At 46.7% G+C, this 27,129-nt stretch overlaps 1 protein-coding gene across 1 annotated transcript in view; it reads left to right on the top strand.

Annotated features, from left to right (window-relative positions):
• Positions 1–5,757: 5,757 nt before the first annotated feature.
• LOC310668774 (inositol polyphosphate 5-phosphatase OCRL-like) overlaps positions 5,758–27,129 on the top strand; it is a gene marked incomplete at both ends in the record, with an annotated part of 364,445 nt that continues 343,073 nt past the window's right edge. The window contains 3 exons of the mRNA XM_083422105.1: positions 5,758–5,823; positions 6,578–6,814; positions 10,032–10,085. Of these exons, the coding sequence (XP_083278231.1) occupies positions 5,758–5,823; positions 6,578–6,814; positions 10,032–10,085 (357 nt within the window). The remainder of the gene's footprint in view (positions 5,824–6,577; positions 6,815–10,031; positions 10,086–27,129) is intronic.

The following is a 27,129-nucleotide window of genomic DNA, read 5'->3' as shown; positions in this document are numbered from 1 at the left end:
CTCTACGTCAGACTGACTATCTGATGACAGGCTGCTTATAATCTCTTTCGGCTCTCTATAACTGCTGGTTTCTGTCCTTTCATCTTTTCCCATTTGCCTCTCCCTGACAGAAGCCAGGGTGGCTATCTAAAGAATTTTAACTGAGTTAAGATTAAAAAAGGATTTGTACAAAAAAATGGAAAAGGGGGGAAACCACCAAAGAGGAATTCAAACAAATAGCCAGCACATATAGAAACAAAGTCAGAAAAGCTAAAGCACAGAATGAACCCAGGCTTGCTAGAGAGGTTAAAAGCAACAAAAAAGGCTTTTATGGGTATGTTCGTAGCAAAAGGAAGAACAAAGAAACAGTGGGGTCACTCAGAGGAGAAGATGGTGAAATGCAAACAGGGGACACAGAAACGGCTGAACTCCTCAATGCCTTCTTTGCCTCAGTCTTCTCCGATAAAGAAAACAATGCCCGACCTGAAGAATTTGGAGCAAATGATTCAGCAGAGAAAACACAGCCCAGAATAACTAAGGAGATAGTACAAGAATACTTGGCTAGTTTTGATGTATTCAAGTCTCCAGGGCCAGATGAACTGCATCCAAGAGTATTAAAAGAACTGGCAGATGTGATCTCAGAACCACTGGCAGTCATCTTTGAGAATTCCTGGAGAACAGGCGAAGTCCCGGCAGACTGGAGGAGGGCAAATGTTGTCTCTATTTTCAAAAAGGGGAAAAGAGAGGACCCAAATAATTACCGCCCAGTCAGTCTGACATCAATACCAGGGAAGATTCTGGAGCAGATCATTAAGCGAACAGTCTGTGAGCACCTAGAAAGGAATGCTGTGATCACCAATAGTCAGCATGGATTTCTGAAAAATAAGTCATGTCAGACTAACCTGATCTCGTTTTTTGACAGAATTACAAGCCTGGTAGATGAAGGGAACGCAGTGGATGTAGCCTACCTTGATTTCAGCAAGGCATTTGACAAGGTGCCCCATGATATTCTTGTAAAGAAGCTGGTAAAATGCGGTCTTGACTATGCTACCACTCAGTGGATTTGTAACTGGCTGACTGACCGGACCCAAAGGGTGCTCATCAATGGTTCCTCTTCATCCTGGAGAAGAGTGACTAGTGGGGTGCCACAGGGTTCTGTCTTGGGCCCGGTCTTATTCAACATCTTTATCAACGACTTGGATGATGGACTCAAGGGCATCCTGATCAAATTTGCAGATGACACGAAACTGGGAGGGGTGGCTAACACCCCAGAGGACAGGATCACACTTCAAAACGACCTTGACAGATTAGAGAACTGGGCCAAAACAAACAAGATGAACTTTAACAGGGAGAAATGTAAAGTATTGCACTTGGGCAAAAAAAATGAGAGGCAGAAATACAAGATGGGTGACACCTGGCTTGAGAGCAGTACATGTGAAAAGGATCTAGGAGTCTTGGTTGACCACAAACTTGACAAACTTGACATGAGCCCGCTACAAAGATTGATCGTCGTCTCCTTCATCTGATTATCAGCCTCCATACAAACACCTTTCTGAGAATCAGGCTAGACAATAAAGGCCTAGTCTCTGTTACCACCACTAGAGGGGTAAGACAGGGTTGTTTATTGGCCCCAGCATTGTTTAGCTTTTACATTAATTCACTGGTGACTCACATGGCCAATGATGCATTCCACCCCCCCAAATTAGCAGGCCGATCTCTGAATGTTCTTCTGTATGCAGATGATGCGGCACTTCTTGCCAGATCCCCTATTGGACTGAGGAGAATGTTGCAAGCGCTACATGAGTACTGTGATCAGCATGAGCTCCAACCCAACTATGCTAAGACCAAGATCATGGTCTTCTCTGCCCGACCGAGAATCCATCGATGGTCGATGAATGGGATCCCCCTAGAGCAGGTTAACTGCTTCAAATATCTGAGACAAGTAATACGGTCAAATAGGTCTTTTCTGGCCCATAGAGACTATATAACAACTAATGCATCTAAAGCAGCCATCCAGATTAGATCTCTATATGCTAAGAATCAGGCTCAATCAGTGAAGATAGCTTTGAGACTCTTTCAAATGAAAGTCCTCCCCCTTCTTTTGGTGGGCATCTCTTTAGGCTCCCGTAGGGATTTTTTGAAACTGGATTCTATTCAAACGCGATTCCTTAGAGCCATCCTCAGGATTCCCCCCTCGGTAGCAGGTGCGGTTATGAGATTAGAGGTCGGCTGGCAAGCTCTACGGTACGTGGCCTTGAAGACGAAGCTCTGGCTATGGCTCAAGCTTTGTTTTAAACCAGTGGGTATTGCCCCCTTGATATTGAGGGACGATTTCCAATCATCGTGGGAAAGGGAGGTCATTAATGAGGTTCAATCCTGCGGATTGTCTCACCTTTACCTTGAGTCTATGACGTACAATCAAGCTAGAGCTGTGATTTCCCGGAGACTGAGTGACATTGCCAGGCAAGAGGACATAGCCCAGGTAAAACCAGGGATGATCCTAGGGGACCAGATTTACCGGACCATACCAGCCCCCTACCTTGCAGAAATCTACTATGTGGAATACCACAGACTTTTTACAGCGGCTAGATTAAATGTCCTTGACTCTGCGATATTGTGGGGAAGGTACAGGGGAGTACCATACGCCCAGAGAACCTGTCATTGTGCCATGGGTGTGGTTGAGTCCACCGAACACATTCTCTTGACTTGCCCTTCTTATGCAGAGCTTAGACAAAATTTTATAGCCCCACTCCTACGTCAATTTAGCTTCCTACCCGGAGAAAACCAGGTTTTACACTTGCTAAATAATGTCACTAGAGCTAGACCTTCCTTGGTGGCCAAATTTCTTTTTTTAGCTTTTAAGCGTCACAAGACTATAATTGACTGTATTGATATAGGGCTGTCTATTTAACCCATTTTAGTGTTGGTTAAGTTTTAAAATCTTTTTCGATGTTTTTAACTGTGTACTGACAAATGTTTCTTTTTCTGACTGACGGTCAAATAAAAGGTTGATGATGATGACATGAGCCAACAGTGTGACATGGCAGCTAAAAAAGCCAATGCAATTCTGGGCTGCATCAATAGGAGTATAGCATCTAGATCAAGGGAAGTAATAGTGCCACTGTATTCTGCTCTGGTCAGACCTCACCTGGAGTACTGTGTCCAGTTCTGGGCACCACAGTTCAAGAAGGACACTGACAAACTGGAACGTGTCCAGAGGAGGGCAACCCAAATGGTCAAAGGCCTGGAAACGATGCCTTATGAGGAACGGCTAAGGGAGCTGGGCATGTTTAGCCTGGAGAAGAGGAGGTTAAGGGGTGATATGATAGCCATGTTCAAATATATAAAAGGATGTCACATAGAGGAGGGAGAAAGGTTGTTTTCTGCTGCTCCAGAGAAGCGGACACAGAGCAATGGATCCAAACTACAAGAAAGAAGATTCCACCTAAACATTAGGAAGAACTTCCTGACAGTAAGAGCTGTTCGACAGTGGAATTTGCTGCCAAGGAGTGTGGTGGAGTCTCCTTCTTTGGAGGTCTTTAAGCAGAGGCTTGACAACCATATGTCAGGAGTGCTCTGATGGTGTTTCCTGCTGGGCAGGGGGTTGGACTCGCTGGCCCTTGTGGTCTCTTCCAACTCTATGATTCTATGATTCTATGATTCAAATGAAGCGGTTTGTGCAGCTTCAGACATTGTGACAAGATGCAGTTAATCCAAAACTGAAGCAAAACCTTTGGAACGCCTCCTAAAAGCTGTGCTGGAGGACAGGGAGGTGTGACCCCCCCCCCCCAACACTCGGTGTGGGTCATCCTTATAATGCTAAGCTAACTACTTCAAACAAAGTTTTTGAGTTTTTGCTTTGGTTATTTCCTCGTACTGTTAGTAGTAAGGTAAAGGTAAAGGGACCCCTGACCATTAGGTCCAGTCATGGCCGATTCTGGGGTTGCGGCGCTCATCTCCCTTTATTGGCTGAGGGAGCCGGCATGCAGCTTCCGGGTCATGTGGCTAGCAGGACTAAGCCGATTCTGGCGAACCAGAGCAGCACACGGAAACACCGTTTACCTTCCCACCAGAGCGGCACCTATTGATCTACTTGCACTTGGACGTGCTTTCGAACTGCTAGGTTGGCAGGAGCAGGGACTGAGCAACGGGAGCTCACCCCGTCGTGGGGATTCGAACCGCCGACCTTCTGATCTGCAAGTCCTAGGCTCTCTGGTTTAACCCACAGCGCCACCCGTGTCCCACTGTTAGTAGTACCCAGTGGCCATTTGTTTTTCATGTCTCCTTTTATGATATGTTTATCAGTATGTGGTTAGCAGCTTCAGATGCTACTGTTTTACAGAGGCTGTTTAGCTTGCTCTTTTTACCCCTTTACTAGACAGGCTGTATTTCTGTGCTGTTTTCAGAGTGGGGAATGCCCATTCCTTCATGGCCAGCATGGAAACACAGAAGGCTAGCCATTTAGGAGGTTTGCAAAGAGGACAAGGGTGTCACGGGGTAATCTTCTAGCAAACAAGCTTGGCACAGCAGATCTGAGAGGTGGTTTTCTGCTCCCGGAAAGCCAGCCTGGAAACCAGGTTGCCAGGTGAAGGAAGAAGGGAGAGATCAACCAACTCACTTGCCTTCAAAGAATTTCTGGTTGCCTGTGGCTACTGGGATAGTGCTTAGATATCAGGCTGGCTGACACATCTTAAAAAATACAAGGAAAAAGCTTTTTTTCTTTCATTCGCAAAGCTCCTTTGGGGCCCCGGATAGCTAAGCTGAGGAAGAAGTGGCTGGTATTACTTGTTTGTTCTTGGTCCTGATCTTGCCTGCCCTTGCACACTCCTGTTGTCTTTGCATATTTAACCAGCACGTCTGTTCCGATTGGAGTCCTATTCCTGCAGTTTCACATCCCTTCTTTTTGGCACTTGGGCATTCGGTTCCAGGAGCTGGACCTGAGCACAGAGGCTTTCTTCTACTTGGACTCGACAAAGGAGCAAGAGTGGCTGACAGCTGTGGAAAAGGCTTTGCGTTCCAAATCCAAGTACAAGAAAGTAAGTCCAACCCCACCCATTTCTTCAGCAGCCAGACAGCTGTCAGGAGCTGGAGTGAGGAGGAGGAGGAGGAGGAGGAGGTCAGCAAGAAAAAACACCTGGTGTCAGTGGTGTTTTATTCAAAAGAAGCCAACATTCTTTATTCAAAGAAACCCAAACCGTGCAGGCCTTGTGATCACAGAAACCTTTCCCAACAGGTCTTGCCCCAGTGAGGTAGTTGTGAAGGCTGAAGGTTGCTACCCTCCCACCACTCTCTGAAGTCTCCTCCTCCCTCTGGTCCTTCCCAAGCAACCTGAGACTCTGACACCTTGCCTGTCTTTGCTCCATCCTCTTAATTTCTCTGTGTTCTGGGAGACCAGCAGGGAGGGGAGCTGATCGCAGCAGGATGGGGAGACCCCCTGGCTTCTTCAGCAGCCTGCCTGATCTCTGCCTCTTGACCCCCGCCTCCAGCCTCCACTTCTGCCTCGGATTCTGGGCTGCTGTTTGCCACAGAATCTTCCTGCCCTCCTGCCTCTTCAGTTTCCAACACCTCCTCTTGCTCACAGTCTGCTCCCTCTTCTCCCTCGGACGACCCCCCACCAGTTCCCTGGCTCTGAGCCTTCTTCCCTTGGGGGATCCCCAGTTGGTGCCCCCTGCCACTCCTATCTGCATCCAGCCGGCCCAGGACAGCAAGCAATGAACAGAGCTGGTAGACACCCCAGTACCTTGCATCTTCTAGGTGCAGCTGGTGCGTCTAGTCGGAATGATGTTGCTCATCTTTGTCAGGAAGGACCAGCTCAGCCGCATCAAGGAAGTGATGAGGGAGACAGTGGGCACAGGCATCATGGGGAAGATGGGGAGTAGACCCTGACAGCGGAATTCCCTACGTCGATCTTTCTGTCTGTCTATCTGTTTTTCTAATCTCTGCCAACCAGTTTCCCCCTCTTTCCTGCTTGCTCACTAACAGCCATCTTTGCTCCGCCCCTGCAGGGTAACAATGTGGGATGTAAAACACAGGAGCAGTCAATGACAACATTCCTAGAGTGTACATGTTCGAACGTGGGGAGGGATGTCTGTCTAGCAAGCAGGTAAACTTCCTGGGGACGGACTTCCTCCGCATGTGACCAGAGGTGGGTGTGGCCTCACCTGTGCAGGTAAATGATAAAAGCACAGGGCAGGCAGCCATCTCTCTCTCTCTGCCATCTTCCTTCGATGAGGAAACATCTAAGGATGCTCTCTTGGCTCTCAGCCAAGAGAGGAGATAAGGACTATCTTGCTACAAGATAGATTCTAAGTATATGTAACCTTTTTAAGCCTGTCTGCCTTCTGGGATCATATTGTGAACAGAACGTGAGTAGACTCTTTTATACTTTTATGAAGACTGTGTCGTGTCTTGTATTTTAAGAGGGAACAAAAGGGGAAATTACCAGAGTAATTATTATAGAGGTTCTAGCGAACCTGTGCAAGCGTTACCGTTGCGAACTTAAAGGGGAATGTCATAAACTCTGCTGATATTTTGGGAACTTGTTAGCACAAGTTGGATAAGGATATAATCAGTCAATATATCCTCTCCTGCACCCCAGAACATTCCCACAAACAAGGGGTGTGTGGCCGTGAGGCTTGTCTGCAACAATACCAGCTTCTGCATTGTCAATTCCCACCTTGCTGCCCACGTGGAAGACTTTGAGCGCCGAAACCAGGATTACAAGGATATCTGTGCCCAGATGAGCTTCCTGCCCCCTGACCAGGGTCTGCCGCAGCTGACAATCATGAAACACGAGTGCGTTTCGAGGGCTTGGAGGGAGAGAGCCTTGGCTGATGTAACTTGTTGGTCTCTGCTATCTGGAGAAGCAAACTGAGTCATGTTTTTGTAACTTTCCTGCCTGTGTGTAGCTCAGGGTAGGCAGCATTTCTTGTTGTTTAGTCGTTTAGTCGTGTCCGCCTCTTCGTGACCCCATGGACCAGAGCACGCCAGGCCCTCCTGTCTTCCACTGCCTCCCGCACTTTGCTCAAACTCATGCTGGTAGCTTCAAGAACACGGTCCAACCATCTCGTCCTCTGTCGTCCCCTTCTCCTTGTGCCCTCCATCTTTCCCAACACCAGGGTCTTTTCCAGGGAGTCTTCTCTTCTCCTGAGGTGGCCAAAGTCTTGGAGCCTCAGCTTCACGACCTGTGCTTCCAGGGAGCACTCAGGGCTGATTTCCTTCAGAATGGAGAGGTTTGATCTTCTTGCAGTCCTTGGGACTCTCAAGAGTCTCCTCCGGCACCAGAATTCAAAAGCATCAATTCTTCGGTGATCAGCCTTCTTTATGGCAGGCAGCATAGTGCTCTCCAAATGTTGATAGACCAAAATTCCCATAATTGCTAAGAATTGGCCTTGCTGACGGGGGCTCATGAGAGTTCCACTTCAGCAACACCAGGAGGGTGCAGTGTCGGCGATCCCTGCTGCTGCAGCTGCACCACTAAGGTTTCTACTAGAGCAGCCAGTAGAGAGCAACGTAAACCGAGTGGCAGAGATGTATTGGATTAGATTATAGCAAATGTGGGCAACTTCTCCAGTGATCGGGGTGGGAGTTGCAGTTTGTTAAGGGCAGTAACGCGAAAGCAGAGCGGCCATTTTGCATGGAGAAGGTTCCAGGCTCAGTCACCAGTGTGTGCAGATCGGGCTGGGCATGATCTCTGCCTGAAAGCTGCTGCCAGTCCATGTAGTCCGTCCTGAGCTTGATGGGTCAATGGTCTGCCTCAATAGAAGGTAGCTTCCTATGTTCCTGTGTACTACAGCAGGGTTTGGAGGGCCACAAGCGCCTTGCCCATGAATTCAAGAAACAAGGGGAAATTCTAAAAGTCTTTGCTGAAAGGACATCAAAGCAGGGGCCAGGTGAACCTCTTTGGGAGATTCTTCTGAAAGGTCGGGTGCCATGACTGAAAAGGCCCTGCCATGCTTGAAAGAGCAGGAGTGCCCTGGGAAGGGGATTCTAGTCAGTGGAGAGGCAGTGCAAACAGAAGTGGGCCTTCTTCTGGTACCCTTTTCCCAAACCTTGAAACACTTGAAAGGCCAAATGGGATGCTCTGAATTGGGCCTGGAAGCAGTTCAAGAGCCAGTCTAGTTCACAGAGTGAGGCATCTGATCAAGATCTATATTTTAAAATAAGCTTAAAAAATATATTTGCAAATCCTTGTTTCATGCCAGGCAGAAAAGCAGCTGGCTCAGTACTTTGGCAGTTGTTTATTCTCCTGAACAGGGCCCCTCATTGATTTATGTACCTCAAAGTTGCAAAAAGGAGCAAAAGCTGAGAGCAAAGGTCATACAAATTACAGAATACAATCAAGCTGCAAAAACACTAATTAAGAGTTGGTAAATAGTGCCTCCCATCAGACTCAGCCCCCTTTTCCCAAGGTTTAAGGTATCCTGAGAAGGTTAAAGGGCGAAGAGCTAATAGGAACAGCAGCTGGCTGGGAAAGGGGGGTGTAAATTGAAGAGGTTTCTCTTTACTGAAGTTTCTCAGGCAAAGGCCTTTCTTCTAAAAATCTATCTATGTTATGTATGAAATATATTGGCTTTAATGTAATTATGCAAAAGATCTAGAAAGTAAGAAATGTTAGATTCTTATGTTAGATTCTTATTTCATTGATGGTGTGTGAGAAGGTGAACCCAAGATTTCTGTTACCATGAGCCATCTGTTTTAGCCATCTGTTTTGGAGTGAAGGGGCAATAGAGCAAAAGGGCAAAAGGGCAGCAGGGGAAAAGGGTGATCTGGTAATTAAGGTGCCTTGTCGAGGCAAATGTAAGATATATGATTACTTGTCTGCCCTTTATGGATAGAAGGAAATATAGCTCTTTGTCTCCCATAAAAGGTAATAGGAAATGGGTATATCTTTTATGATTGGTTCTAGCAGACAGCCAATAGGAATTTCAACCAGGCTGATTGGACAGAGGCAGCCAAAGGAGGAGTAAGGAGGCTGGGCTGAGGAAATATAAGTGCTGGTCACCAGGGCTGGGGTGTGCAGAGCTTTTGGTAACCATATACCACTGTGCCTATCATTTATTTGTCTGGCAAATAAATAAAATATTTGTCTCTCAAAAAAATGAGAGGCACAAATACAAGATGGGTGACACCTGGCTTGAGAGCAGTACATGTGAAAAGGATCTAGGAGTCTTGGTTGACCACAAACTTGACATGAGCCAACAGTGTGACGCGGCAGCTAAAAAAGCCAATGCAATTCTGGGCTGCATCAATAGGAGTATAGCATCTAGATCAAGGGAAGTAATAGTGCCACTGTATTCTGCTCTGGTCAGACCTCACCTGGAGTACTGTGTCCAGTTCTGGGCACCACAGTTCAAGAAGGACACTGACAAACTGGAACGTGTCCAGAGGAGGGCAACCCAAATGGTCAAAGGCCTGGAAACGATGCCTTATGAGGAACGGCTAAGGGAGCTGGGCATGTTTAGCCTGGAGAAGAGGAGGTTAAGGGGTGATATGATAGCCATGTTCAAATATATAAAAGGATGTCACATAGAGGAGGGAGAAAGGTTGTTTTCTGCTGCTCCAGAGAAGCGGACACGGAACAATGGATCCAAACTACAAGAAAGAAGATTCCATCTAAACATTAGGAAGAACTTCCTGACAGTAAGAGCTGTTCGACAGTGGAATTTGCTGCCAAGGAGTGTCGTGGAGTCTTCTTCTTTGGAGGTCTTTAAGCAGAGGCTTGACAACCATATGTCAGGAGTGCTCTGATGGTGTTTCCTGCTTGGCAGGGGGTTGGACTCGATGGCCCTTGTGGTCTCTTCCAACTCTATGATTCTATGATTCTATGAAATAAATTATTATTTTAATTTCTCTATTGCTGAATTGAATATTTCATTCCAGCTAAGCGTTAACCACAAGCAGGGTGCTACAAGAGCACTAGCCTAATATGATCATACTGCCCAATCCTAGCTATCAGTCTTACTAGATATTGCAGGAAGTGGCAACAGGCTGCCCCCCCCCCCCGACCCCGTGAGCTAGCCTGTAGCTGTGGTTGCTTTGCTTTTTTCCAGCATTGTCATCTGATCACTAAAAATGAGCTTCAGAGACTTCTGACCTACGACCAGGTGGGAGACATCTTTGTGTTCTATGTGGTGGTTTAGGATATTGCCCTGTTTATTTCCTTTGTCTGGGATACCCCAGCCTAGGCTAGAGGAACCACTTTCAGGCAGTTAGGAGCAAAGAACATAGGATGACTGCGACTTCTACAAATGCTTTTTAAGGTTGCAGGTTTGTGCAACCTGAATTAGAAGCAAGTCCCAATTAAGTTGGAGGGTTGCCTTGGAATAAGTAGGACTGCTCTGCAATTTCCCAGTTAGAGGGCTTTCCTAGCTCAGCACACACTCCCGATGTTGTTGGACTCCCATCAGCCCCAGCATAGCTGCTGTCCAGCAATATCTGAAGGTCTAAGGTTTCCTGCTCTAGGTTTTGCATCGATCTTGAAAATCTGCGTTGCTCACATGTTCTTATCAGCAGATACTTCCATTAAGTCCAATTGAATTGCTGATGCTTTTTGTTTTACATTTTTCTCTCCAAGGTTTGTGTGTTCATCATGTTGACGACCTTTCTCCCACTTGGCATAAGGATCATGTCACGGCTAAAATGGCCGCTGTTTCTTTCTTTTCTTTTTTTTTGCAAGTAAATTTTTATTAATATTGCTCATTTATACATAAGAACAAATACAAAATTTATACCATAACTTGCGCGTATCACATCAAACCAACAAATCAAAAATACAACACAAAATTCTTTTAGGCTCTGCCTAGCCGTAGACTTCCTTCCACACTTTTGGTAAGTATCAGATAAATTTGTATTCACGTATTTTATCGTTTTAATCCTGTATCATTTACTGTTAGAGTTAATTCAGCCCCGCCAGTGTCATCTGAAAATTAGTTCCAAGATAAGTCAAATATTTATTCCAATTGTCATGAAATTTCTGTTCGTCTTGATCCCTTACTCTTCCTGTTATTCTAGCGAGCTCGGCATAATTTATCAACTTAACCTGCCAATCACTTATACTGGGTATAACTTCTGTTTTCCAGTTTTGCACTAACAAGATTCTTGCGGCTGTAGTGGCATATAAGAATAGTATCTTATCTTCTTTTTTAATTTCTTTACCCATCATTCCTAACAGAAAGGCTTCAGGCTTTTTGGGGAAAGTATATTTGAGAATTTTTTTAAGTTCATTGTAAATCATTTCCCAAAAGCCCTTCACCTTACTGCATGCCCACCACATGCGGTAGAGGTCTCCCTCTGCCTCTCCACATTTCCAACATTTCTTATTTTTCAGCCTATAGATTTTGGCTAACTTCACTGGTGTATGGTACCATCTATATATCATTTTCCATAGATTTTCCTTTAGTACCGTACACGCCGTAAACGTCATATTGATGTTCCACAATTCCAGCCACTTCTCAAACTCAATATTATACCCAATATCCACTGCCCATTTAGTCATAGCCTCCTTCACCTCCTCGTCGTTTGTGTACCACTCCAGTAAAATATCATATATCTTAGCCAATATTTTATTTTTACCTTCTATGATTTCTATACTAAATTTAGATTTTTTATCTTCAAACCCTAGGTTCTTTTTATCTTCTTTCAACAAATCATTTACCTGGTGGTATTGTATCCACCCAGTAAATGAATTTTTTATCTCTTCATATGGTCTGAGTTTAATGCCTTGATCAGTTTTCCGTATAAGTTCTTCATAGGTGGCATTCTTTCCTTCCATATTGGTTTTTTTAACCGTTAGGACCTCTATTGGCGAGATCCACCAAGGTGTCTTCCTTTCCAGCAAGTTTTTATTTCTCTCCCATGCTTGAAATATTGGTCCTCTGAAAACACGGTTCAGGAAGCTTCTATGGTACCTTTCCGTACCATAAGTACGCGTGCTACCCGAACCTATTGTCGAAGCCCTCCAAGTCCAAGATGTCTCTGTTTTCCAATCTTATCCAGTCTTTAAGCCACAATAGGCACACCGCTTCATAGTATATGCTTAAATCCGGTAGGGAGAGGCCCCCTCTCTCTTTTTTGTCTACCAATATTTTCATTTTTATTCGCGGTCTTTTTCCCTGCCAGATGTATCTCGCTAAGGCTCTTTGCCACTCTTTACACTGTTTCAACCCTTTAAGTATAGGTATAGTTTGAAACAGAAAAAGCATTCTGGGTAGTATGTTCATTTTAACAACCGCTATCCTTCCCAGGAAGGATAATTTCATTCTCTCCCAAATTTCTAGATCTTTCTTAATGCCCCTCCAGGTGACCTCGTAGTTGTCCTTGTAGAGGTTGATATTCTTGGTTGTGATCCACACTCCAAGATATTTCACCTTCTTTACTATCTTAATTCCTGTCCTTTGTTCTAGGTCTATATTGTCTTCTTTACTTAAATTTTTGGTCAACATTTTAGTCTTATTCATATTCACTTTAAATCCAGCCACAGCACCAAATTCTTCCAATTTTTTTAGAGCCTTTTCCACATTATCTTTTGGATCATCCGCGAAGGCTTTAATCTTGTATTCATTAATGCCCACCTTGACTCCTTTAACCTCTGTTGCTTCCCTCAGGTTCTTAATAAGTACTTCTAGCACTGTTATAAACAATAAAGGAGACAGGGGGCAACCTTGTCTAGTCCCTTTAGATATATCAAAATATTCCGATGTGGTGTTATTTATTACAAGTTTTGCTTTTTGCTCAAAATAAATAGCTTCAATGCCCTTTCTAAATCTTTCTCCCATTCCCATCTTTTTTAGATTTTCAGTCAGGAAGCGCCAAGAAACATTGTCGAATGCCTTTTCGGCATCGATAAATATCAAGGCCGCCTGCTTGTCTATTCTAGTTTCCAAGTATTCAATAATATCAAACACATTTCTCACGTTATCCTTCAGTTGTCTCCCTGGTAGGAAGCCCGTTTGGTCTTTGTGAATTCTACTAATCAAAACTTTTTTTAACCTTTCAGCCATTATATCCGCGAACAATTTATAATCGTTATTTAAAAGTGAAATCGGTCTATAATTCTTCACTTCTAAAGCGTCTACCTCTTTTTTAGGAATTAATGTGACATAGGCTTCCTTCCAGGTGTTCGGGATCTTTCCCTCTTCTAAGATTTTATTCATAACTTCCCCTAGAATTGGTATCAATTGGTCGCTTAACATTTTGTAATATTTGGCCGGTAGGCCATCCGGCCCCGGTGCTTTTCCACTTTTCATTTTTTTTATTGCCTTCTTTATCTCATCTTCTGTAATCTTCTGGTTTAAGATTTCATTTTCTTCTGTTGTAAGTGATGTTTTCCCAAATAGTTTTCTATTTCAGAATCCCGTTCCTTCTCATTTTTATATAGGTCATTGTAATATCTTTGGAATATCCTTTTTATTTCTTTTGGCTCTTCTACTATCCTTTCTCCATCTCTTATCTTACAGATCATGTTTTGTTTTTTCCTTTCTCTTAATTGCCATGCCAGGTATTTCCCTATTTTATTAGCTGAATCAAAGCTTTTTTGTTTCATCATTTTAATTTTCCATTCGATCTCCTGATTTACTATCATAGAATATTGGGCTTGTAATATCTTTATATTTTGTTTTATTGTCTCCTCTCTTGGTTTTGTAGTCAATTGTCTTTCATTCTCCATAAGCTGCACTAGGATCTCCTCTTTTCTTTTCTCTTTTTCTTTTCTTAAGTGACTATTTTTCTGAATTAAGAAGCCCCTCATAACTGCCTTTCCCGCGTCCCAAACCGTCTCTATGGCTGTCCCTTTATTTAGGTTCCATTTAAGATATTCTTCGAATGTTTCCTTTGCCTTATTTACTACCTTTTGGTCATTAAATAAGTATTCATTCATTCTCCATCTGGATGCTCTAACATCCTGACCCTTTATCTCCATAAATACTGGGTTATGATCCGATATGGTTTGTGGGAGAATTTTGGATTTGATTAGACTCTGTGTCAATTCCATCGAAACCCAAATACTATCTATTCTCCCCCAACTCTGGTTCGGGTTTGAGAAAAAGGTATATTGTTTTACACACAGGTTTTTAAATCTCCAAGCATCAATTATTCCCATATTGTTGACCATTTCAAAAAAAGTTTTGGGTAGCTTGCCTTCCTTTCTCTTTAACTGTTTTGCTGATCTATCTAGGTCAGGTGATACCACTCCGTTAAAGTCACCCATCAATATCATTTTTTGGTCCATCCATTCTAATAGTTTGTTTCCTAGTTCTGAAAAGAAAGTCGATTTTTTGTCATTCAGAGCATATATTCCAACGACAATTATTTTTACTCCTTGAAACGTAATTTGTACTACTATTATTCTCCCTTGTTCATCTTTGTATAATATTTTTGGGTCAAGTTTTTCCTTTATATATAGTACCACTCTTTTCTTAACCCTGCCTGATGTCACAAACTCCAGCCCTAATCTCCTATTACTCAAAATTCTCTTATGTTTTCTCGTTACATGCGTCTCTTGAAGACAAATTACCATATTTTTCGTTCCATAGGACGCACTTTTTCCCCTCCAAAAATGAAGGGGAAATGTGTGTGCGTCCTATGGGGTGATGCGCACCGACCCCTCTCGCTCTCCAGACTTCAGGAGAACCGCAGCGGCAGCCCCACAAGGTCGGGGGACAGCGGGGAGGCGGAACGCTGCCACCCCGCTGTCTCACGATGTGGTTTGGAGGCTGACGGCGGGGAGACGCGTGCTTCTCCCCGCTGCCAGCCCCGTAAGCTCCGGGGACAGCGGGGAGGCGGACAGACAGAAGAAGTGGGCGCAGGCGCTATATCTGCGAAAAGTATAGAATATATGTTTGGAAAAAGCATATAAAATGCAGGGGAGGGAGGTAGTTGAATATCAAATTTGCAAAAACTTATAAAGGCGTCTCCTAACCAAGTGAAACAATTAAGTCTCTGGAGCGTGAAAAGGGTCTGCAATAAGTCTCAGGCACCTGGATATGGGGTGGATCTCAGTCTAGAAGCAAGCCCAGGAAAGCGGGGCGGTCCCAAGTATAGAGGTGCTCCACGGATGTAAAAGCTTCCATATAGAACAGGGGTTTCTAACAGAGTATCCTGTTTAATCCTTCTTTTCATTCTAAGAAATTCCCCGTCTCTTTCTGGAATAACAGTAAGTTCGATCTTAGTTCTGAGCGTCTTCTTCTCCTGGTATTAAAGTATGTTTCTTTAAGAGGAGAGGAAAGAGAGGCAGATAGCAAAATGGTGGAGTGGGAGACCACAATGTTATCTAATTCCTCCAAACCATTGACTTTCCCCCCCATACCTCACCAGAAAGGGTGTAGACGTCCACTTAGTCCATATCAATCTTTGTCTTTTGTTGAACAAAAAGGGGGTAAGGAAGGTAAATTCGCTGCTCCAATAATGTTTAAATCAGTCTCTCTTCCAACAATAGCAGGCAATAGAGTTAAGTAGACAACCTGCCTGTAAGTCCCAAACCGGTCGCTGGCGTTTCGCTCTCTGACCAGGCAGAACAGAAAACTTCCTTTCACTTCTCTCTAGTCCAATACGTTGTTTTCAATCAGTGCCTTGCCTCAGTATCTTTACTGTATTCAGCATCTTTGTACTTTGTATCCGAGGTCTCTCCTCTATCCCCACTTAGCGGCAATTTAGCTACTTTCCACTGTCTCCCAGTCATTCGCTGTACTCCATTTTTTCTTACCGCCAGTAGTGGACTCCTTCTCCTTTTCCCTCGTAAATTTCCCCTGCTGGGTTCTTTGTTTAGATTCTCTGTCTGTTAACAGCTTAATTGCTCTAATTACTTCCCACCTTTTTTGTTGTTGTCGGAGGCTCACCGCTTTCCACACGGAGCCTGAGGCTTCACAACATGGGGTCTGTTACTTTCCCTTTATGCTGCCGCTACAACCCTGTAAAACGCCAACAACTCAGGGGAGCACAGGCAGCCTCGCTGGGTATTCTGTCCCCCAGGTACGTCCTGGGGTTTCGGGGTTCACGGAGCCTTCGTGACCTCTCTAGACCTCCGTGTTGTTCGAGACTCCCTGGAGGGCAGCCTCGCGCTCCTTCCCGTGGCCGAGGCAACCCGGAAGCTCTCAAAATACCACTGGTATTGCTTGAAATAGAAATAACAGTCTAGGTAGTATATTCATTTTTATCACAGAGATTCTGCCTAATAATTGTCTCGGCTAAAATGGCCGCTGTTTCTTTAATGTGAATAAAGCTGGGTCAGCATGACTCAGCGGCTTGCAGCAGGTTGTATATATATAGTGAGAAAGCCACTCCCGACCTAGAGAGGGGGTGGGGTTGCGGGCTATCGTCCCGCGACTACAGTCTCGCGGGGCTGGGAAGCCCCGCAGGAGTCAGGGATTCCCCCCAGCCTCATTAATATGCACCTCCCCAGGCCAGCCAATCGGCTGGCGGGGGGGGCGGTCCTACCAGGTCAATTTAAGGTCGGGGCAGCCCTGGCTCGCCCCTTTCTCTTCTCGCCAGCAGCAGGATTTTTTAGCAGCAAAATCTGTGTCGCCGTGCTTACCGGTCGCTGCCGTTGGCTCCTGCCTCTTCTCTTCGCCTGTTAGCAGAGGTTTATTCGAGCTGTTTGTCCCAGTGCGTGGCGCACGACCGCCAGCCGATACAGGGGCTTTTCTCTTCCTTTTACATTTTCCAACTTCGTTTCGGCGTTGCTTCCCACGTCCTCGGGATCCGACATCGACCTCACCTGAAACGACCTCATCTGATTGCTGCCCTCATCCGATCTCAATCACATCCGGACGTACTGCTGCTGCTGGAACTGAGCATAACCAGGCGTGAGCTGCTTCCGCGCTCACGGAGGTCCTCTCTTTATTTCATTTCGGGCTCCCCCGCGGGAGTGGGGAACGCGCTTCGGGCTGTTCTCTGGCTGGCATCGCGCTAACAGCGCGCACAGCCTGCTGCCTTCTCCGCATATTCGCTTAGCTCCGTGGATATCTGGGAGGTTGCTGGGGTGTGGGGGGTTCGCAGTTTGTGGGCGCTCAGGGCATTCGAGCGCGCGACCTTTTACCCCTAAGTTACTTAATTTGCTACTCCACTGCAAGCTCGGCTGCGCATTTGATTTGCTGCTCCACCGCGAGCTCGGCTGCGCATTTACTAAGTATACGCCCCGGAGAGCGTCCGCGGTTGCCCCAGCAACACGCGCGAGGCGGTCGCCATTGCTGTTTTGGACCACGTGGTTACGTCGCGGAGGCCATTTTGAGTGAGGCAAAAGGCGCCGCCATCTTGAGTGCACCTCGTGGTCACACCGGCGGCCATCTTAGGAAGGGAAAAGATAGTGCCGGCCTCACATTAACAAACGCATTCAGCTTTCAGCCGGCAATAGGGCTGCCCTTTTTGCGACAGTTCGGCATCTCACGGCAGAAGGCCCATAGCATAACTACGTGGGCACGATCACAGTCGTAGATAATTACCGATTAATAATCACGGCTTACTATATTGAATTATAATCATGTTTATTTTATTTACTAATTAACACTGTTAAGTAGCCCTTCAATAAACATCAAGATATATTCCTATATAACTAAATAGAGAAATAAGTAAATAAATCTTAGTGAAATAAATAATTAAATAAAGAAATAATAATAATAATAATAATATTAATAATAATAATAAATAAAAATAATAAATAAATAAATAAATAATAGATAATAATAATAGTAATAATAATACACGTAAAGTAAAGGAAACGCAAGTCTTGTTACCGGTTTAGACACATTTGCAGCCTCTCAGGGCGTATGCTCTGGGGGGTTGGTGAGGGGAGAGCGCGCTGAGGCGTCTGGAAGCAGTGATAGTGTGGCATATCAAATCCAAGACTGTTCCTCTTGTGCATCAAAAGGCATACTGTGGCAGCGATAGAGTGGTATATCAAATCCAAACTCTTCTTCCTGCTGCTTCAATAAACACACGGAGCCAGCGATAGAGCGGTATATTAAATCCAAACTCTTCTTCCTGCTCCATCAATAATATACAAATACATACTCAATACATCCACGCTTACTCTTTGTTATAATTAGACTTGACATGGCGAACAGGGGTACAGCTCGGTCAACTCAGGCGAGCGGGGCATTACTGCCTGCCGCGCAGGGTAACCCCCAAGCCTTAGTTCAACTTTTTTCGGCTATCCAAAATTTTTACGCACAATGTGGGCCGACAGCGGCCCCAACTTCTACTATAGTCGAGCTCTCTCAGGATTGCATCCCAGATACCCCTTCTAGCCAGCAGGGCCTAGCAGGGCCCTCCACATCCACAGCCGCTACAACGCTACAGGGTGGGGGTCAACATAACCGTCCCCAAACACGCCTGCAAACTGCACGTGCTCAGAAGGATAAGCCGGCGGCTCAGAGGGTTAAGCCCGCTCCGCAGAAGTCAAGGGCCATGGCAAGCAAGGCCAGGTCACCGCGGTCTGCTACCCTTGGGGCGGGCCGGGAGGCAATTGGTGTTCCTAGTGTTTTCCAGGAGTCACAGCGAATTCCGTCCGAAGGGGCCTCTTCGGATGAGGAGCTGCCTCCCCAGCAGGCAGCCGAGCCAACCGACGACCCAGAGCCTCAGGACAGTACATCCAGAGGGGGAAAACGGAAAGCGAAGAGGAAGCACGTGTCCAAGAAGAGCAGAAGGAGAGACACTTTGGAATCCGAGGATGCGACAGGTACTTCTTCCTCCGAAAGTGATAGCGATACGCCCATGGAGACATACTGGGGGGAAGGGGAGGAAACTGGGGGCCCCTTATAGGTACACGAGAGGCGGGCCAATTCACACCGGAAAAAATTCAACGGTACGCTTGAGTGGAAAGATGGGGCCCTCGTGGAGGATGTTAAGGTCTCCACTCACTCCGCAACTGACTTTATCCTGGGTAATCACCTCTCTAAGAGGAAAAGAGATAAGATTCTAAATGGCGACTATGTAGATATGTTCTCCCTACTACCCCCGGTTCAAATAAAGGGAAAAGGCGAGAAAAAGAGATATTACGGTAAGAAAAGATATAGGTCACCTCGGGTTGAGCGCACGTTCGAAAACTGGCTCAACGGTTATCAGGTTTTCATGGGGATAGTGTTGGGGGGCTACCCAAAGCGGGGTATGCATCTTGCATCCTACCTGGCGCATGTGCGAAGGGCTCGGGAGTTAGCAGGTGACGAGGCTGCCATCGCGTACGACGAGGACTTTCGGAGGAACGCCTCGCAATTGTCGTCCACGCGTTGGGATCAAAAGGACAACAACCAATGGATGGAGCACGTGGGGCCCAACATCGAAAAGAAATCTCACGACCAAACAAAACTTGGTAAGGCGGACCCAAAGCGGCGCAAACAATGCTGGGACTTTAACAAGGGCTCCTGCCAAAGCACCGCTTGTAAGTATTTACACGAATGCGAAAAATGCTTAGGCGGTCACCCGGCTACGACCTGTTACAAGAATAGGCAGCAGCCCTTTCGGGGCGGCAGGGGTCACCCTCAGCAGGGAAATCAGGGTGCCCCCGCAAGCGCTCCTGGCACCTCCCGCGGCCCAATGGGGAACCGCTACTAACCTATCTCTGGATCTGGCCCGCTCCCCAATCAAACTTCATACACTAAGAACCCTGCTAAAACATTATCCCAACAGGCAAGCTGCTCTGCTACTGGAAAATGGTTTTTCCCAAGGTTTCAGAATCCCAGTGGCCTGTAACCCTAACTCTAATTGTCCCCCGAATCAAAAGTCAGTGCTTGAGAGGCCGGATATCGCTTTAAAAAAGATTCAGAAGGAAATATCGGCCGGCAGAGTTGCAGGACCATTTACGGAACCGCCTGTTGATCAGCTGCACATTTCACCGTTGGGCATAGTTCCTAAGAAGGCTCCCAGGGAATTCCGAATGATTCATAACCTTTCCTATCCCAAGGGAGCCTCAGTTAATGATGCTATACCACAGGAACTATGCACGGTGAAGTATGCATCGTTCGATCAGGCGGTTAAGCTAGTCCGGGGTTTCGGTAAGGGCGCTTTTCTGGCGAAGTGCGACATTGAGTCAGCATTTCGCCTCCTCCCAGTTCATCCGAAGGACTATCGCTGGTTGGGTTTTAAGTTCATGGGTTTTTATTTCATTGACAAAGCGATGCCCATGGGGTGCTCCATCGCCTGCGCCGCCTTCAAAGCCTTCAGTACCTTCCTCGAATGGGCGCTTAAATTTAGAACTGGTGCCGGAGGCGTAAGTCATTATCTGGATGACTTTATTTTAGTGGCAAGTAACGCAAAGGACTGCTTAGCTCTACTGCAGGCCTTCGAGTCCATGGCTGACGAGCTGGGCGTCCCCCTAGCAGGTGAAAAGACCGAGGGCCCGGTCACTACTTTGACCTACCTAGGCATTGAACTGGACACCGTGGCCCAAACTTCTCGATTGCCTGCCGATAAGTTAGCCACCCTGAGAGAACTTATTTCACAGCTTCTGCCCCTAAGAAAAATCACACTCAAGCAAATCCAGTCCCTCCTAGGTCACCTTAACTTCGCATGTCGAGTTGTTTCGCCAGGGCGCCCTTTCTGTAGAAGACTGGCAAAACTTTCAGCAGGTTTGAGGTCGCCACACCACAGGGTTCGCATCCCAAAGACCGTGAAGGCAGATCTCCAGGTTTGGCTTCATTTCCTCGATGGCTATAACGGAATTTCTCTATGGCAAGACTGCATGGCCCTGCAAACCGATTTTCAAGTACACTCAGACGCAGCAGGTTCCCTGGGTTTTGGGGTATACTTTAGAGGGCAGTGGTGCGCACAGCGTTGGCCCCCTGCCTGGCAGGGAAAACCCATACTTAGGGATTTAACTTTCCTGGAATTCTTCCCTATAGTGGTAGCGATTCACTTGTGGGCGGAACAATTTAAAAACCGCAGGGTATGCTTCTGGACAGATAATCAAGCAGTGGTGTCAGTACTGAATAAGCAATCTTCCCGCTCCCCTAGAGTAGCTTCCCTCCTGAGGTTTTTTGTCCTATCTTGTCTTCAGCTAAACCTATGCGCCTCTGCTAAATTCGTACCAGGTGTCGATAACAACATTGCGGATGCTCTGTCTCGTTTCCAGATGGACCGCTTTCGCACGTTGGCGCCGGATGCGCAGCTGCTGCCGCAACCGTTTCCGGAGCACCTCTGGAGTATTGGCAACGAGAAGCTCTAAAGGGAGTATTGTCGGCAGTCGCACCTTCAACCTTGAGGTCCTATAGCAAGGCGTGGTTGGACTTCACATCCTTTCGCCAAAAGAAAGGGCTGTTTAAAATAGGCAGGGCCCCAGCACAGTCCGAGGTCATAGAGTACCTCGTACGCCTTCCCGACCTAGGTCGGGCCTCCAAAACACTCAATATTCAGTCAGCTGCTATATCGTTCTTTTCAAAAACGCTGTTCTCAGTCGACCCATGTGCACACTTTGTGGTAAGGAAGATGCTCGAGGGCTGGCGCAGGGCCCAGCCTCCTAGCCAGGACAGTAGGAGACCTATAACCCTTGGCTTAGTCACTGAAATTCGTACAAAGCTCAGGGCCATCTGCTGGTCCAGTTATGAGGCTAGATTATTTTCCGCAGCATTTTCCTTTGCCTTTTTCGGCGCGTTGCGCATAGGCGAGGTGGTCTGTGAGGACCAACCGGGCGGTAATTCCAGGGGCCTCCTCTTAGAGGATGTGTCTGTGGCAAGCTCGGAAGTAATCTTGAAAATTCGTAGCTCTAAGACCGACCAGCTCGGTAGAGAGGCCATAATCCGCCTGCAAGCGACTCAAAAGGCCGGTCCCTGCCCAGTGAAGGATGCCAGGAAGTTCCTGTTCTTGAGGCCAAAAACTGGGGGACCTTTCTTAATACATGCGGATGGGTCCTGCTTGTCCAAACACCAGTTTACGAGGGTTATGCGCAAGGCGATCGCAGCCATTGGGCTCCCTCCCGAGGAGTACGCAGCACATTCCTTCCGCATTGGGGCTGCAACCACCGCTGTGCACATGGGGTTACCGGCCGAGCGTATAATGGACCTTGGTCGGTGGAAGTCGAATGTGTATAAAGGATACATCCGGAAGCCGCGTTAAATCCCCCCCTCCTTTCCTCACGCTCCCCCCCCCCCTGACCCGGCTCTCTTGCTTTATTATTTCAGGTGCTGGGACGGTTCGTCTGTGGATTGTGGGGCACAGCATCGTCCACTGGGCAAGATTGAGATTGAACACTACGGGTTGGCGGGCCGAATTACACGTCCCGAGTAATGTTGAGATTTCTTGGGTGGCCCGACGGGGGATGCATTGGGAGGAATTCCTCCCAATGGTGTCAAACAAAATTGCAGTAGAGGGCCCACCCGAGGCGCTTGTTATCCAACTGGGCAAGAACGACTTGGCATACAGAAAAGGGGTCGATCTAATGTGGAATATTATTAGTGACCTGGAGAAATTGCAGAACGCATACCCGACCCTGGCTATCTTATGGTCCTCTTTGCTTGAGAGGCGTTGTTGGCGGGACGCCACAAATCAGGTGGCTGTCAGTAAGGCCAGAAGGCTTTTAGAGCGCTCGGTGGCACGCAGAGTGGCTGCGATGGGTGGTCGGGTCATCACGCACCCAGGTATTCAGTTCAGCAACGAGGCACTCTACCGTGGGGATGGCGTGCATCTTTCTGATGCCGGCAATGACTTATGGTTGGCGGATATCTTTCGGGGGATCAGGGATTGGTTACAGGTCTGAGGGTATTGGCGGCGAGCTTCAGCTCAGTGGCGGTTAGGCATTGGCGGGGGTATTGTTATGCATATGAGGACGGGGGGGAGGAGCGCCATCACCTCCCCCACATCACGAAGGGTAGTTCGTTAAAGGACTCCGAGGGGCGACGCCTCGTCCGAAACCTACGGAGGCTAGGGCCTAAAGCGCGCCCCCGAGCGGTAACCCCTGGGGGAGCGCCTACGGATGTGCATCTCGGGGGCTCCCTTTGTTGGTGCTTAACCCTTCCCGGTTAGACCGGTTTAATGTTAGGGCCAATGCCTAAAGCCAATACCTCTCTTACCTGTAATCAATAAAGTTGTGGCCATTTACGCCCATTAACCTTATATTCTGGTGTCTGTGTCTTTATTTTCTACATCTGTGGGAGAGGACGGGTATTGCCACGCAAATGTTAGTTTGGTGCTGAGGCTGGTGTTGGGTTGGTTGGTTGGTTGGTTAGTTAGTTAGTTAGTTAGTGAGTGAGTGTGTGCGTGCGTGCGTGCGTGCGTGCTGGTGTGTATAGTTCAGTCGTGTTTTGCACAAAGACTTTTAAGAATAAAACTCTGCAAGAATATTCTCGTGGACTCTTTTATGCCGACAAGGGTCCGAGGACCAGGCTGAGGAGACAAAGGGAGGTCAGAACCCTTTCCTTCTTTTTTTGCTTTTTACAAACACTGACAGGTTATGGGCCCAGTGTTTCTGAGCATGTGCAGAGTGCAAAACGACTGACAGCATCTGAGCAGGGAGCTGGTGAATCCTAGTGGTGTATGGAGCCAGTGGCTCTGCGTTGGAGCAGTTGATGGCAAGCTGTAACTGTCTGCAGCGACGTTGGAGCGGCTAGGATCTGAGGATCAGGAAGGCACTCAGCGTCGGCTACTGGAACAGTTTGAACTGCTAGACGATCACAGTAGGCGACTCACAGAGCAGCTACACCAGTTGCAGAGCCAGGCGGGACCTGAGGGCCAACAGAGGCAGCAGCTAGAAGCCGGTGAGTGCCAGCCAGGACCATCCAGTTGGACTCTAAAGAGAGAGTCAGGAGAGATTGCTGGAGACCCCACAGAAGGGGCTCAGCAAGCACCAGCAGTGATGGCAGATTTCCAGTCTTCCCAAGTTGTAAATATTGGGGGAGGCATCCCTTTTGAACTTCTCTCAGAAAGCAACTGGCTGAGTTGGTCAATTAAAATGCAGCAGTTGTTAAGGAGAGATGGACTATGGGACTGTGTTGAAACTGAGGTTTTGAGACAGGACTCTGCTGAGAAAAAACGGCTGGATGAAAGGGCTCGTGCCCAAACTATGCTGTGTTTGAGCAACTCTCAGTTATTGCATGTAGCAAATGCCAGCACAGCGTTTGAGTGCTGGAATTTATTAAGGGCAATGCATGTCAGAGAAACTGCTAGAACTATAATTTCTCTGACCAGAAGGCTGTTCAGGACTGTTATGAAAGAAGGTGAGAGTTTGGCAACTCATCTTCAAACGCTGAAATCTCTGTTTCTTCAACTACAGCAGAGAGGTAAGCCTTATGAGGAGTCTGACCAAACCTACATTATCCTTTCAAGTTTGCCTGAAAGCTGGTTGCCCGTGATTAACAGCATGGAGAGTATGCGTCCCCCAAGATCTGACTCTTGAGTATGTGGTTGGAAGATTGACCGAAGAAGCAGAAAGAAGGTCAGATAGACAGGCTGAACTCCAAGAGCGGAGGAGTTACAGCCGAGGGGGCCAGCAGCAGAATCTGCCAATGGAGCAACGCCAAGGTTTGGACTTGGCCATGGCGGTGAGGAGGTGCTATAGATGCAACCAACCCGGGCATCTCCAACGTCAATGCAGGGCAAGACTTCCAGGAGACGACGTGGAGCCGAGACAGCAATCGACGCAGAAACATAAGCAGAAGGGGTTCTCTTCAGGGAAGAAGAACACGTGTTCTGCTCAGTTTGTGTCTGCATTTTCTCGAGAGGAGAGGAAGATACCTCAAGGAACATGGTTGCTGGACTCTGGCAGCAGCAGGATTATCTGCAACAGTCGGGAGGACTTTAAGACCCTGGAGAAGCCAGCTGATGGAAAAGACTCAATCTATCTTGCTGATGGTCGTAGAAGCAAGATTGATGGCCAGGGAACATGTTTCCTGCAGTGCTTGAACGCTACTCTACCAGAGACTCTGTTTGTCAGCAGTTTGGACTATTGTTTACTGTCTGTAAGCTGTTTGATTAATGCAGGGTATAGTGTTAAGTTCACACAGGATGGCTGTCTGATAAAGAATGGAACTCAGGTATGTGGCCATGCAAAGATGGAAAATGGGTTATATGTAATGCAGGACAAGCCTGTTAAAGCAGTCCAGGTGGTTCAGGATAATTTGCCAGTTCATAAGGGGTGTGTACATGAACTGCACAGAAAACTGGGTCACGCCAATTTCCGTGTGCTTTCAGAGATGCAAAAGGTGTGCAAGAACCTAAATGTAAATAGCTGTAAGTGTTTCCTAGATTGCAATGTATGTAAAATGGCCAAATCTAAGAGGAAGCCTGTGGCTTCTAAAAGTGACAGAGTATCTAAAGAGGTTTTAGAACTTGTCCATTGTGATGTGATAGGTCCTTTCCCACAGAAGACTGAAGGGGGCGCCAGATATGCTTTTCTGGTAATAGATGATAAATCACGTTTCAGTTGGTTGTTTTTGTTAAAGCAGAAATCTGAGTGTTTCCCCAAATTCAGAGAATGGGTTGCCCAAGCTGAAAAGCTCTTCGCTCGCCCTGTTGTGCAGTTGCAAACAGATAGGGGCGGAGAATTTCTGAACAAACAATTTGGGACATGGTTGCAACGTAAGGGGATCATTCATCGCTTGACTAACCCTTATAGCCCTGCTGAAAATGGTCTGTGTGAAAGACGTGGGGCTGTAATACAGTCAGTAAAGGACTGCCTGCTAGTGGATGCAGGATTGGGCCATAACCATAGGCTGTGGGGTGAGGCTTTTCTCACAGTGATTTTTTTGATTAATAGAACCTGGTCTAGCTCTATAAAAGATATTCCATATCGTGTGTTGTTTGGGAAAGAACCAGAGTGGACAATGCTCCATAACTGGGGTGCTTGGGCACATGTAAATATCCCCAAAGCTCAGCGCCAGAAAGGGGGTGCTAGAGCGCAGAAACTGCGGTTTGTGGGATATCAGTCCTATGGCAAAGGGTGGCATTTCAATTTATGCCCAGGACGCGTGATTCTGTCACGAAGTGCAGACTTCGCTGACCAGGACAGATGGACTGAGATCCATGCCAACCCAGATTGCCTACTGCCCCTGCAAGTAAGAGAAGAGGCTTCTTCTCAGCCATTGGCAACACAGGAGCAGGAGGAGGCACAGATTTCCCCAAAAGATGTGGCAATAGATAATACTTCTTCTCTAGAGGAAGAGGAAGAAGAGCCAGAGATAAGGGGGGAAGAAGAAGTAGTTGTGCCTAGGCGCTCCCAGCGTTCAAACAAGGGTGTACCTCCTCAGCGTTTGACCCTAGGAGGAGTGAGAGTATGCAATGTGAGTTGTGTGGAACCACAAAGTTATAATGAAGTCTTAGACTTACCCCCTGGAGAACGTGCTTTGTGGGAACAAGCCATGAAAGAAGAAATGGACTCTTTCAAACGTAACAAAGTGTTTGAGGTCATAATGCCACCACCTGGTGGTAGAGTGGTGTCATGCAAGTGGGTTTACAAAAGGAAAACCCTTGCATCTGGAGAACCACGTTTTCGAGCCAGATTAGTAGCCAGAGGGTTCACTCAGATTAAAGGGGAGAGTTATGATGAAGTGTTTTCTCCCACTGTAAAGAGTGAAACTTTTCGTTTAATGCTTTCCATTGCTGCTGTAAGACAACTAGCAATGCACCATTTTGATGTTGATGCTACATATCTGCATGCAAATTTAGACCATGAAGTGTTAATGAGACAACCCCCTGGGTTTGAAGAGGGGAATGGCACAGTCTGGCATTTGAAAAAGGCTGTTTATGGTCTCAAACAAAGTGGAAGGTGTTGGAACCAGTGTTTAAATGAAGCCCTTGTAAAACTTGGTTTTAAAAGGAGTGTGGCTGATCCATGCCTGTACACCAAGGGGACAGGCAACAAATATCTAATGCTCTTAGTCTTTGTTGATGATTTGCTTGTAGCAGGGAGTTCCACAGATGAGATCCAGAAGCTCACAAGCCAACTGGAAAAGAGGTTTAAGCTTAAAGCCTTAGGGCCTGTAAGCAATTACTTGGGAGTAGAAGTAAGGCAGGAAGCAGATGGAAGCTTCCTATTGAGCCAGAAAGAGAAAATTCTTCATTTGATAGAGCAGTTTGGCATGGAAAACTGCAAGCCAGTCCAGACTCCCATGACACCAGATTTCCCAAAGACACTGTGTGATGATGAATTTGATCAGCCTGAGTTGTATCACTCAAAAATAGGATCACTGTTGTATTTAAGCCAGTGGTCAAGGCCAGACATTGCATGTGCTACAA

This window comes from Podarcis tiliguerta, assembly GCF_965153285.1.
Source record: "Podarcis tiliguerta genome assembly, chromosome: W".
Classification (NCBI taxonomy): domain Eukaryota; kingdom Metazoa; phylum Chordata; class Lepidosauria; order Squamata; family Lacertidae; genus Podarcis; species Podarcis tiliguerta.
Note: the sequence above shows the minus strand (reverse complement) of the source record. Positions and strands in the feature narration are given on the sequence as shown.